The sequence below is a fragment of the Anarhichas minor genome, unplaced genomic scaffold (assembly GCF_050575085.1).
Source record: "Anarhichas minor isolate MPS153535 unplaced genomic scaffold, ASM5057508v1 ptg000010l, whole genome shotgun sequence".
NCBI classification, from domain to species: Eukaryota; Metazoa; Chordata; class Actinopteri; order Perciformes; family Anarhichadidae; genus Anarhichas; species Anarhichas minor.
Genome location: NW_027466456.1, coordinates 18,877,546 through 18,890,690, shown reverse-complemented (window position 1 = coordinate 18,890,690; position 13,145 = coordinate 18,877,546). Strand labels below are relative to the sequence as shown.

The 13,145-nt window shown below is 40.5% G+C and overlaps 1 protein-coding gene across 1 annotated transcript in view; it reads right to left on the bottom strand.

Annotated features, from left to right (window-relative positions):
• Positions 1–13,145, bottom strand: part of adcy1a (adenylate cyclase 1a) — a 37,354-nt gene that overhangs the window by 1,003 nt on the left and 23,206 nt on the right. The window contains exons 10-18 of the mRNA XM_076088700.1: positions 12,145–12,242; positions 11,860–11,944; positions 10,508–10,597; positions 8,476–8,732; positions 8,181–8,307; positions 7,097–7,213; positions 2,305–2,451; positions 1,733–1,831; positions 1,138–1,252 (exon numbers count right to left, since the gene is read on the bottom strand). Of these exons, the coding sequence (XP_075944815.1) occupies positions 1,138–1,252; positions 1,733–1,831; positions 2,305–2,451; positions 7,097–7,213; positions 8,181–8,307; positions 8,476–8,732; positions 10,508–10,597; positions 11,860–11,944; positions 12,145–12,242 (1,135 nt within the window). The remainder of the gene's footprint in view (positions 1–1,137; positions 1,253–1,732; positions 1,832–2,304; positions 2,452–7,096; positions 7,214–8,180; positions 8,308–8,475; positions 8,733–10,507; positions 10,598–11,859; positions 11,945–12,144; positions 12,243–13,145) is intronic.

The window sequence follows — 13,145 nt, the reverse complement described above, 5'->3', positions numbered from 1 at the left end:
AGGGTCTCCTAGTGTTGACAGTTAAAATGATATGACATTTGAAAACTCCTTTCAAAGCTCTCAGTGGTGTTTTCGAGACAAAGTAGGCATATAACAATTTGTTGCTTTGTGTTTCTGTAGTTTTGAAACAATGAAAAAAAAAAATACTGTTCCATGCTCTCTCAGTGAGATCACAGTAAACTCCTCTAATTTTCATCTGTTTTTAATCATCCAATATACATTTTTGGGCTATTTTGTCATTAAAAACTGAAAATATTGAGCCATGTTGCTCCTTCAAAGCCCAGCATGAGGAGCAAATGCCGCTTTCGGTGGCGACTTTGTGTGCGCTCAATTTGACCGAGTGCATTTGGCATTTATCTTTACCATTCTTTGTTTATTACTAAATCACACGCAGGTTAACACAAGGTAACTTTTTTAATAATAAATAGCAAATATGTGTATTGTGTAAAATTGATGCACACCCAGATTCATCTGTTGGGAGACTGATTCTTTTTTCTTTTTGGTATCAATCCTATTGATGCTCAAAACAAGACGAAGCATCGGAAGCCCACTTCTACTGTATCTCCATGGCAGCCGCTGTATTCTAAGCCTGTCTTTAGTATTGAGAAATAAGTGAGTTACATCACTGTAACGACATGTCATTAAGAATCAATGGTATTGCTTCATCTTTACAGCCACAGTTCTACAGGTTTAGGAGGTTGGAAAGCAGCAAGGCACATGCAGACGAAGTGAAACTAGGCCAAACTTTGTTTTTCTGCACTTACTGGAAATCCAGCACTACGCAGATTATCAAAAGTTGCGTTTCTGCAACAGGGGTTCAGCCAAGAACGCAAACACATGCAGTTTTTGCACATGGAGCCCCACAGTCTGCAGACAGGATGCCACTATGTACACCAGGCTACCCTGGGATTAAACAAGGGCTCCTGTTGCAGGCTCCCTACAGGATACCCAACACAATGGAACCCAGAACGTCAGGGCTCGCTGTGACGAGCTTCCCAGAGGGAACACTCTCCGAGTGATGCATTTCCTCCCAAACTTACTGGCAATGAGCGACGGTGGTGTCCAGTGCAACAGGTCCTCGCTCCAACGCCAATGTTTATACAGACCATTGTGTGCATGTGTGTGTCTTTCACTCACCCACTCTCAGGACAAAGTCGTTGTAAGACTGGTAGTTGATGGCATCCAGGACGTCAAACATATCGATGGCAAAATCTGCCACTGTGCATACATGTGAGGTGATGGACTTCTTCGCCTGTGAATCAGAAAAACAGACAAATGTCAGGAAAACACAGATGAATGCTCAAACAAGCATGCTTACATCCAAGTTAAGAAGCGATATTACCCCTTCGGTTCTGTTTCCCTGATGGGATTTTACACATTATCATCTTCGGCCGCCACAAAAGCACACACCAGGGTTTTTCCCAAAAGTCAAACCACCTGTTAAGTTTAAATGGAGTTTTGCAGGCGTTGTAGAAAGAGCTCTTTTGTTTGTCAGCTTTGCAGGATTTAAAGAAACTTTATGAATGCAGAATATGCTGAGCCACAGAAGCCGTTAATCCCTCGCAGAGGATTTGTTGAGTGAAACGTGACAGCATTCTAAATATCAACGCACGGAAAATAGCTACCTGCCAATATTGGGCCTCTCAAAACTTCCGCTTGCATTCTGAACGGTCTCAAAACGTGCTAATACCCTGCATACACACAGGATCAAAAATAGCTGCTGCATGTGTACCTTGGAGGGAGTTGTAGGAACCAGCCCTACTGCAGCCATGTATGTACTCCCAATAGTCTTGATTTTCTCAATTTCCCTGTAGCAGTCTTTGTCCATCAGCTGGAGGGGTGAAAAAAAAGAAGAAAAAGGGGATGAAAACAGGTGGAAAGCATTACTACAATAACACATTTCAAATCAAATTGCAGTAAATTGTCAGTTTAAGTTCGTATATATTATAGGTTGTGTTTGGCAAACAAATCCAAATGCAATTTGAAATGGACTATTTTAGGGTGTTTGAGTAAATTGATGCTTGATGTTGTTGATGATAGATTCAAGCAGGCCAAAAGTCATCTGTAAGTGATTCCTTATTTTCAAGAACTTTCCCAACCGCAACCATCGCTTATTATATTGCATCAATAAACACAGTGCCATTTAAAGCCATGGCCACAATGTCATCTTTGAAAATTATGTTATGGTCATATTGCACCGGAGCTTCCCCCCAAATCCTCCAAAGGCAGAGCAAGCAGACTGCAGGAAAATAAAATCTATATATGAAAACTGCAGATTTACGATGCAACAAAAAATGTACTCACCTCATCAAAGTCAGCGATGATCTCATTGAGCAGCCTGAGGCACTCGACGCCCATGTTGTTCCCGTCCAGCTCAATGTAGAAGTCGTTGAAGTTGGCGATGGAGGCGAACAGCACTCCAACCTGAGCGTAGGACTGGTAGTACAGGTCCTGGGGGTGGGGAAAGAAGTTAAGTCAAAGCTGGACTGCACTATACTGTGGGGAAATTACAAGGCATTAAAGGATCTAATTTATTATTTGGTCAAGTTCTGAGATATGTGTCTTTGAAATGTCTGCCTTCACACCAGTACAATGGAGGTGAAGAGTCCCTCTTTTAATCCGCAGACCTCACTGTGAACAGTTTTCATATGAACTACACTTTCCACTGAGGAAATAGTCCACTTAAAAAATGGACAACACTGTGTGCTATGGATTATCCAGCCTAACAGGGAAACTGTTTATGAAAGGATGCATTGATGTTGCATTTTTTTCATTTCATTTTTCAGTGCTGTGAGCATCACAAATACAGTTGTATTTACTTGTATAGTACAGAGTCGGTGCTTGTGTTGCTCTTTGCCCATATGATTTTTGCCCATGTGAGTACCTATACTCCTTATTGCACACTATTGACTCCTGCTGAACACCTCCAAGTGACATTTATTTGCTTTCAATAATGGAAAATAAATTCCAGAAAGACTGCCTCTAAATGCCTTTAGAGGCAGTCTTTCCCATTGTATATTCTCTTTAGGCCTGTTAATAATGTAATGTAGTTAGTCATTAGTTTAATTACCAGCAACGTAGTTTTGTTTTCACCTTATGAGCCTGTGTGTGTGTGTGTATCATCATGCCAAAATGTGGTCCTGGAGAAACCCAATGTAGCAAGAAGTACCACAGAAGCAGTTTTGAGTACATCACCACCCGTTTATATTTCTCTCTGTCTGTCTGTGGACAGATTTTGTCACCATAACAGCATCACAATCCTGCAAGATGCAGTCACAGAACTTTACAGGTGTGCGATCGGAAGATCAGCAGTTCGATCCGTAGCTCCTCCTGTCTGCATGTCAAAGTCCTTGGGCGAGATACTGAACCCCAAAAATTCTAGCGAAGGCTGTGCCATTGGTGTGTGAGTGAGGGTGTATGAGCATTAGAATGGATCCTGATGGGCAGGTGGCACCTTGGTAGGTGGCATTGTATAGCAATTGAGATCAAAATGAAGGTCGAGTTTGAAGACGCGTGTGGTCCAAGCAAGGCGGCCGAGTAGGAGGGCAGGAAGCGGCGAAGGGGCCATTGGTGTGATCCTTCGCAAGATTGTCTCTGGTTATAAAAAAGGCTTGTATTATTTAGCCATATATTGTGCACCCGAGTTCCAACTGTGACACGGTAAACTCCTTGTAAATTTACATGATTCAAGATTCAAGAGAGGTTCAATGTTATGTTGTTTCTGACAGCAAAATCGCAGTTGTATTACCAATCAAGTGCCAAGTCATTCGGAAATATAAAACAACATAAAACTACCAAAGACAACCTTTTGGGTTGCAGTTCACATACTGGCTGAGGTTGTGTATGTAAAGGGCACAGAAAACCAGCATGTTTGCATGTGGCCAAGTTGTTCCCAATGCTGCAAAACTATTTTTAAATCGCTATGTTGGAGCGGTGAAACTTTGAATTCCAGGCAGAAGAGTCCCACTGCGCTGTGTTATGAATACAGTGTACGGGTGAACTTTAGCCCAAAAAAAGAGAGGAAGCCTTTCTATACGCTGTAGCTCTGAGGGGTCACCAATGTGCCGGGAGCATACTTCCTGGCCCCAGTGTGTACTAGTGTCAGCCTCAGATGATCCCTGCACCGTCTGATGCGCAGCCCGCTGATTGTTAAAGGATAAGACCGGCGTTACTTTGTTATTATTTTTAGCAAATCCCATGACAAGACCAAAATCAACAATGAATTTAACCTACTTACCAACACTGTCTGTGAGGCCAAAGCCTTTATGGCTTATGCCTCCGTGCTAAAGAGCTCCGCTGTCGTTCAAAGAGATGTTGAAAACAAACTATACTGTTGCAACTGGGTAACATATTCTTTGATAATGATGATTGTGTCCATTGTAGTTTCTTCCTCTCAGCTCGTCATTGTTAGCATGGAGCCATGTCTCAGAGCAGGCTCAGTGACGTCTGCTTAAGGTATAAAAGGCAGTTCTGGAGATATACAATAATAATTGAAATGAAGAAACATGTCATCCAGTGCATAAAGTATTGCTCTTTCATGTATTTTTGACTAATAAGGGACTCATCGGACTCAGATGCACTTGTTGATATAATCTGTGGCTCTGCAGGGGTCACAGTCAGCTGTGAGTAAATAACTCTGGATGATGTCATTGTAATGTCATCAGGGCTATTTTAGTATGGGATTGTAGACTTTACATTTTTAACAGAAGAGTAACAAACATAAGGGCATGGAGTTTGAAGAACATGGACATTTACCAGGCAAAGTAGCTGTGGTGAAACGAAACTGTTCGGGGGCATTTTGGTAAAAGCAGGATCCTGTATTTTCAGAGACTCTATGTTCTTGCAGTTTTTAAGGTCATTATGCAAAGATTTCCCCATGATGTTTTTAAGTATGCTAAACATAATGAAATCTGGCTTGCAACATCAAAGCTGTGTCCTAATAGTTCTCTTCTGTTTACACAAAGTATGCAAAGTATTACAATTACACGGTCTCCATGCAAATGAACATAACCTTCACGATTACATTTCCTGCTTTTGTAAAAGCAGACTCGATAATATAAACCGTAGGAGATAAGGAAGGAAACGCTGCATATTTTAACTTTTAACATTAGAATGTGAGTTTGCTTCCACTTTGTTGCCCCTTGACATTCATTTGAAAATGTCTCCTGAAAGGAATTATCAATCTATTTTTATTTGGCACAAATTTACTGGTTATGGGCCATCAGCTCCATACTTAATGTTTCCGTCAATGTTGTATGTATACTATGTAGACTTTACATATTAAATTTGGATACGGCCATTGCACCTAAAAATATCGCGACAACAAGTTTGCAGCGTAACAAATATGGACACAGTTTAGTGTTTACAAACCAAACTCGTTCTGTTGAGGGGCTATAAATTTCCTGAGAGGATGTACGTTTTCATCACTTCCTGAGAAAGGGAGGAGGGGGCTGAGGAAGGAACAGAGATCAGTGGAGGGGATGTATATAAATCGGTGGACACAGACACACAAGGGCTCACACTTCCACTTCAACATCGCAAGACATGGTCAGATCAAGCAGTACCGTAGTCCTAAACAGCTGGGATATTTCCCACGTTAAGACCCCAACCCTTGGAGGGCATTTCTTTGGGATATGGGAAGTCCAAACATGTAACCTGCTCCAGTTTTAATCAGCAAAATATCTACTTATCCTTCTGCATCATTCCCTAAAAGACCTGAACCATAAAGCTCATAAGATGGTGATATTAGATTTCCTACTAACCAATAAGCACAAATTTGGTGTTTCATGCTTTTAAAGACCCCTTGATGTGTGGCTCAAAGTGCTAATGGTTAAATTGAAAAAGTGAAAAGTTGAAAAGTGACACATTTTTGGTTTCACTGCTGTATGATCTGGCAGTATAAGTTGTCTTTAAAACCAGCGGCAGTATGTATGTGCAAAACCAGCGGTAATGAGACTGAAAAGGTGGGACTAATTAAAAATAATGATCTGCATGGGTTGTCCCCGTAACAGCCATGTCAGCTGCTGATTTACTCATGCATGTCATTACTGTTTGCAGAACTTTATCATCCCTGAGATCCAGACAAACGACATGTTTAGCTGCAGCTGCTGCAGAAGTCTGAGGAGAAACACTTGCTCCATCTCATTTCACTAAGAGGAGGATTACACCAAATCCAGCTCTGTTTGCCTGAAGAAATGTGTTGTTGAATATGAGATATATTTTTCATGTAGGGATAGAAGATGTATTGGATCATTTAGCAGGACTGTGTTAAAAAAGGAGCGCACTTTATCGCAACTACAGGAAAAAAAAAACTAGAGCACTGGCTCAGTAACTTTATCAGGCCCTGTAAAATATTGATATGTTTTCTGGTCGGGTTTAGTGCTTGAAAGTGAGTTGAACATACTTGGATTCCAGTATGTAATGTCTCATTATTATAAAATGTTACAATATTGCTGTAATATTAGTATTGAAATGTTTAAATTAATCCTTATTTATTTTAGTTATTTTTCTTAATCGATCATACAAAACATAAAATCAGTTGCAGCTACTTATATTATATATTATTTTATTTGACATATATTTTTTTTATCAGTTTTTGCTGTGAAATCAGATGCCCTGAAGTACACATAACCGTTGAAACAACAGAAGTAGTCAATGTGTAATTAGGGCTTGCTGCACATTGAAATATTGTCATTTTAATGCTGAAACAATGTTAATACTGTAGGTCACCTAAAGCAGTGTTTCCATTGCGGAGCCAGGATCTCCCAATGGGTCATACGATGCGTTTAATAATGGGTCATGAGATGAGTAGTAGTCAAATAATTTCAGTTTTCAGACTTTTCACTTATATGTGTTTTTCTTCTTGTGTGTAACTGTTTTGAACTGCTCGCAACAGGACATCGCTCCAGTCAATGATCTTGAGCTTTAACCTGCTGTCTTTTCACCTTTAAATAGCCAAACTAGCACTTCCTGGGTGTATTAGGAAAGACTAGAAAGTCTTTGCTGGTTTCAGAGGCCTTAGCTGGTTTGAAAGGCAGTTAGCCTTCAGTGTGACGATCCATGGTGGACGGGCCTGGACTTGTCTGTGGATGCTCACCATGTTCCTGGGGTTCGACATGAGGAAGTGCTGAGCCACATGAGCCGGCAGCAGGTTGAACAGGATCCTCTTGTTGTCCAGCTTCACCTTCTCCATGTCCCCTCGCTCCTCCTCCGCCTGGATCAGCAGTTAACACAACACACAGGTGGAGAAGGAGAGGTGAGTCCTTACAGAGTGACAAGGATGTAGATCCAACATGAAACTGATGATCTACTGTCCAAATACAATTGTCCCACAGCTCAGAGGTAGATGTACTTGCTTATCCTTATCACTAGAGGGAGATAATGATTTTCAAACAAGGCAAATGTTCACTGTCATTCTTAAAATAGAAACATTCACACAGACATGATCCACACAAGACACACACACATTACATTCCAACATTGAATCTCAAAACCTTTGTTTTGAACAGCTGACAGTACAGAGACAAAAGTTCAACCGTTTCCATCGCAAAACCATCTCGTGTCTGTATCTCCTTCGTTTTGGTGAATTTCTTTGGTTTCATCTTCTTGTAATAATTACAATAGAGCTAGGTGATTATAAAAAATCTAAAATCTAAATAAATGAATACATGAAAAAAGACAGAAGGACCAACAAAACGTTGCACAGTTTGATATAGTCAGTTCCTAAATACAAACGTTTTCACCCAGTGGGGAGAATCTGTGTGCATAGTTACACTTATAACATTAAAAATAAATCCTCACACCATCTGCATACTTATGTGTACAAACACTCACAAGGTCTAAATCAATGCTGTAATGACTGGGGAGAAGAAAAAAATTATACTGGTCGACATTTTCTTGAAACAAGAAAATAAAAAATAAAGAATAATGACACTTGAGTTGTAAGCTGTAGACAGGAAGAGCTGAATATCAAATTAACACCTCTACAATTAACAGCCAACCTGCCCTACGTCCTGAGCTACTGCCATCCTCTAAATATGACTTTATGACCCATTTACAGACAAACATGATACTTGATAAGAATAATATCTGCAGTGCACAAGGACAACTAAATGTACACACACAAAGCCGTATGCATACATGAGCAGTAACAGGTGTGCTACATGTCCATACAAACACACCCGTGTTGCCCAGAGATAGTCGAGCCGCAGCTTCAGGTCCAGCTGTCTTGAATGCAGAGCGAGAGCTCCGGAAAACAGCAAGGCAGCCAACACAGGATCATAACCCCGCGAGTGGAGAAACCCTCCTCTGGAAGACACACAGAGAAACAAAATGGGCTGTTTGCTTTTTTTTTAAATTCCCTTAAATTCCAAGAGGAGAAGAAGAAAAAAATATACGCTATATTAACAACATTGGACCACAAATACACACATATTTTCCACATCAAACTACACATCACGTGCAGCTCAGTCTTACCCCACGGCTTGGCGATAGCCACTGGTCTCCATGACGACGGTGTAGGTGACAGAGAGGAGGAGGAGAAGGAGGATCTTGAGGAGCGAGGAGACTCGGACGTAGGGGACAAGAGTGAGGGTGCCGGCCACGCAGGACAGCAGGGAGTACGCCATGTTGGTACAAGCTCTGTCCGCTGCTGTGCTGTTGGAGTCTGCAGGGAAGTCCTCAAGTGAGAGGCTGGAGTTCGTCCCAACTCTCTCCCAAGGAACACATCCCACCTGGGGGGGGGGGGGGGCGAGATGACAAGGAAGCGGGTTACTTAGGAGGACAATCACGGATATATGTAAACTTTAAACAGTCGGAAACTGTTCATGATGATGCAATGAACTGGTAAAGATACACAGCACGGTATGCTATGCTGAAGAGGTGGATTTAATGTCCTAATAATGAAAAGGTGTCCTGAATGTGTGCTGAAACGATAATCAAGCGACAAAATGAGTAGTCGATAACTAAGTAACTGTTTGTATCATGAGTTATGACACAAGACTAAAAAGCAATATAACGTAGCCTATGTAACATACCATTGGTTGGACAAAACTAGAACTGGAGGTGTCACTTTGGGCTCTGGGTAATTGTGACGACAATTTTCACTATTTTCTCTATTTTCACAAACCAAACAATCAATCAATTGATGGAAAAAGTAATCAGCAGATTAATGCATGAGTAATAATAATTAAATGACATAATCTAGCCTAAAATAGTATAACAATGACAGGGGACATCAAGTAGCTAGGCTGTAGGCTCACAGAGCTGCTAGCCTGGCATGGATTTATTTGGGTTTTTGACCGTTTCTTTCACAAAACAAGCTGTTTAAGGCATCTCTTCAGGCTCGGGTTCATCTGGTTCATCATTGACATTTTGTGTACTTCATTCATTAAATAAAAAACATGCAATGATTAGATTAACCGATAATGAAAATTATAAAAAGGCTGTGGGATCATTTCTTCACTACATCCTTTGCTTGATACTTCATGTATTTTTACACCCACGGTAGTCCACACAAAGGCACACATCAGAGGCTGACCGAGTCCTGGGACCGACGCTGACACCAACCAATTTGCGTTTGAAATATTTGAATGGGTATTTTACACTTGAATAATGCATGTTTTATTCTTCTGAGACTCTGCAGCACCATCTGCTCGGCTGTGACTCTGCCACTAGTGCAGAGACTTGAAATGACAATGAAATGATGGCACTGTTTCCAACTCTGCATTATGTACTAAATTGTTTCATTACCATTATTTTCATACAGGCCTTTCAGCCATTGTATGGTGATATCAATAGTTTTAGTGTTTACCATTTACAAGCAATTAATAAATGATTTGGAACGCGTTGACAATGCCCACTGATATCCCAGGCTTTCGTGATATTCTGGTTTTGGATCATATTAACGATATAACGTTTACATAAAACATAAAGAAACCTGTTTTTTCATATCACTGCATGCATGACTCTAATGGGTTTCTGATCATCTACAATGGTGCAGACATGTCTTTGATTGAGATCGATATGAGCCGAACACAATGAATAAGGTAATACATGTTTTATAATGCACTATAGTTGTAAAGCAACATAAAAGTATCTTTTAATCAATCAATCATGCTTTTTTTAGTTTAAGTATATCTTCATCTGACACAAAAAAGCCATGACTTAAGGTTCACATGGTTACATTCTCTGGAGCATTCGACTGTATCTTGTGATCTTCCTCAGAGACTTGCATTTGACATCATATTACTGAGGGCACAACTTAGCAAACGGCATCCACTCAGGAAGACCATGAGACGTGGTTGAAAGCTGCAGAAAAAGTTCAATCTAACTTGAGTAAAGGTCACTAATGAACTGTCACAATCTACTGTATATTTATTTTTACCTTTTTATTGTCTTGTCACTGTAGAGTGCTTTGATTTGATTTTTTTTATCATGTTGTTCTTCACAAATAATCTTAAATTTAACTAAATAGTATATACTGTACATGTGAAAACTTAAATCTTACCACACAGGCCTGGGTAACAGAGTAGGTGAGCAGAACGAGGAACACACACAGCACTGTTCGGATCTGGATGGTGAGGCAGCCCGGTTGGCACTAAAACCGGAGGAAAGAGTAGGGGGGGGGGGGGGGGGGGGGGGGTAAATGAAGTACACGTTTATCTGCCTCAATAGCATTTTGGACACATCATTAGCCAGGAGTGGAAATTAAATGAGCGCATTGTGTGGTGTGGCTCATTATGCGCAGGCCCATTAGAGGAGACGCTTAAAGGATATGATGACAGTTCCATGTAGCATGATACCACAGAGTCATATGGAGAGCATGAACGTGAAGTCAAAGCATAGAGAAGATGTCACAGTCACTCCAACCTGACTGGCAAGTATACAGTGGCGGAAGAAGTAAGAAGTAAGCAGAAGGAACAAGTGTGACTGAAGTAAAGGTAGCGATACCACAGTGTAGAATACTTTGTTATAAGTAAAAGTCCTGAATTTAGTTTGTACTGTATGTGCTCCTGTACTTATTTATTATTTTCATCATATTGTGCATTTTGTATAACGGCTCATTTCATAATAAAGTGTTTTATACGATTATAACTATTAAGGCATTAATGTGTACTTCATTTTAATTGCAGCTGGTGAAGGATGAGCTAATTTTACTACTACTATTCTATTTTATAATAATACATCATCATTTATAGATTATATTTGAATAATGTAATACATTTAATATATTTCATTTAGTGTTGTAATATGGCAACTCTAATCTAATCTGGACTCAAAGGTCTACTTACAACATTTTCAAGGGCTTTTAACTTTTTGAGTTTAGAATATTTTGTCACATAACGTTTTTGTGATTTTGAACAGACGCACAATTTGTGTTTTAAAGAGTCTAAACGCTTTGTTTAGTGTAATGTAGTGCAGAGACGATTAGTTAATCAATATATTAGTCGGTTTACAAAAAACTATGGAAAACGAATTGTTTAAGTCATTCCTCAAGCAAAAATGCTAAACATTCACTAGTTTTAGCTACTATAATGTCAGAATTGTAGACTCCTTAATCGATAAAGTAAATTAACTTGAGTTGCAGCCCCAGTGTAATGTTATCTTCCTGGTGGGAGCTACAATACTCATTTATGTGTGAGTAAACTACATTTCTGGCAACGTGTCAACATCCACTACTGATGCACTGACTGGCGTCTTTGTTGTCAATGTACGAGTGTATTTTGTTCTCTTTAACCATTGAGAGCATCTGTTTTGCCACTCCGCTGTGTCAAAGAGGGCGGCATCATGTGAACAAGGTGCCAGCAAAGAGTCACGTTTCCGAGCAGCATCCTGTAGGAGGAGGTCTGGGAGTCTTACCTGAACACTGGTGAGATGCAGGTACATGACACAGGCCACGTGGAAACACACACAGAGCAGCAGCAGCAATAGCACCAGCATCCCCCTGAGAGAGGAGAGGAGAGACCAGAGTGAGAAGGGCTTTCCCACTTTTCCACTGACTGCTGTGAAAACACCTTCCTTGTATTATTGTCTCACTACACACTAGTGAGATCGATCCAATTACGCTGCAGGAACGGAGAAACTGCAAATGGGGAAGAGTGCGTGTTTGTGTGTGTTTGTGTTTGTGTTTGTGTGTGTACGTACTGTGGAATCATGAGCAAATAGATAAGGCCAAACAGAGCAGCGAGGATCAGAGAGAGAACCACCGCGCTGATGAAATGGTCGTCGTACACCTGGTGGTACTAAAGGACAAAACGGAGAGAAAATGTCAACATAAGAAGCATTCACCCATCCGAACTGTCAGATGGTTATCTACGGTAAAAGCAGGAGCAAACATCCTTTCCCACGGTGAAGTGTGACATTGTGCACGACCTAATTCTTCGGTCGTAGAGTGTGGTTGTGCGCTCCAGGGTATTTGCGTTAGGGCTGCAGCAAATGTGCATGAGGGGGGTCTTTGGAAGACATTTGCATAAAAGTTAACGTCAACCGTGACCGTCTTAAATGGTCTTAGATTTCGAGGCAATTAATCCATCCCTTGGTTGTCAAGATATTTACAACGGAAGAGCCGTGGCAGCGGACCGACCAACTGACTAAAGAATTACCTTTCCTGGAGCCATGTGCAGGGAAAATGAGAAATGATAACGTCAGCAGGGCCAAGCATGTGTTGTGCTGGTTCAAACAAGACATTAGGGTTATTGTTTTTATCTTGTATGAGTTCAGATCTCCCCACACAGCAGAGCCCTAGAAGTTATTCTTTATTTGTGCAAGAGATTAAGGCTTTTATTGCAGCAAATAACATTTAATAAATATAGATTAATCAGCTGGATGTGAAATGATCTAACGTTCCCATCAGATCTAGAATTATGATGTGCGGTTTGATCTATATTTCTGGGACAACGAACGTGTCCTGAACTATGACTATAAAAGACGTTTTTAATCGTTGCGTGGGAGCAAATAAACACTAATTTGAGTTTTAATTTGTTTTCCGTTGGTGGCATTTATTTTTCCTGAAGGGAGAGACTTCTGAAATCTGTTTAAAATGAGTTTTTGTGTAGGCATTGAATTTGTCTGCTACCAGTTTGAACGTCTAGATTACACAAAGACAAAGACATACTGACACACACACAGACACACACACACACACA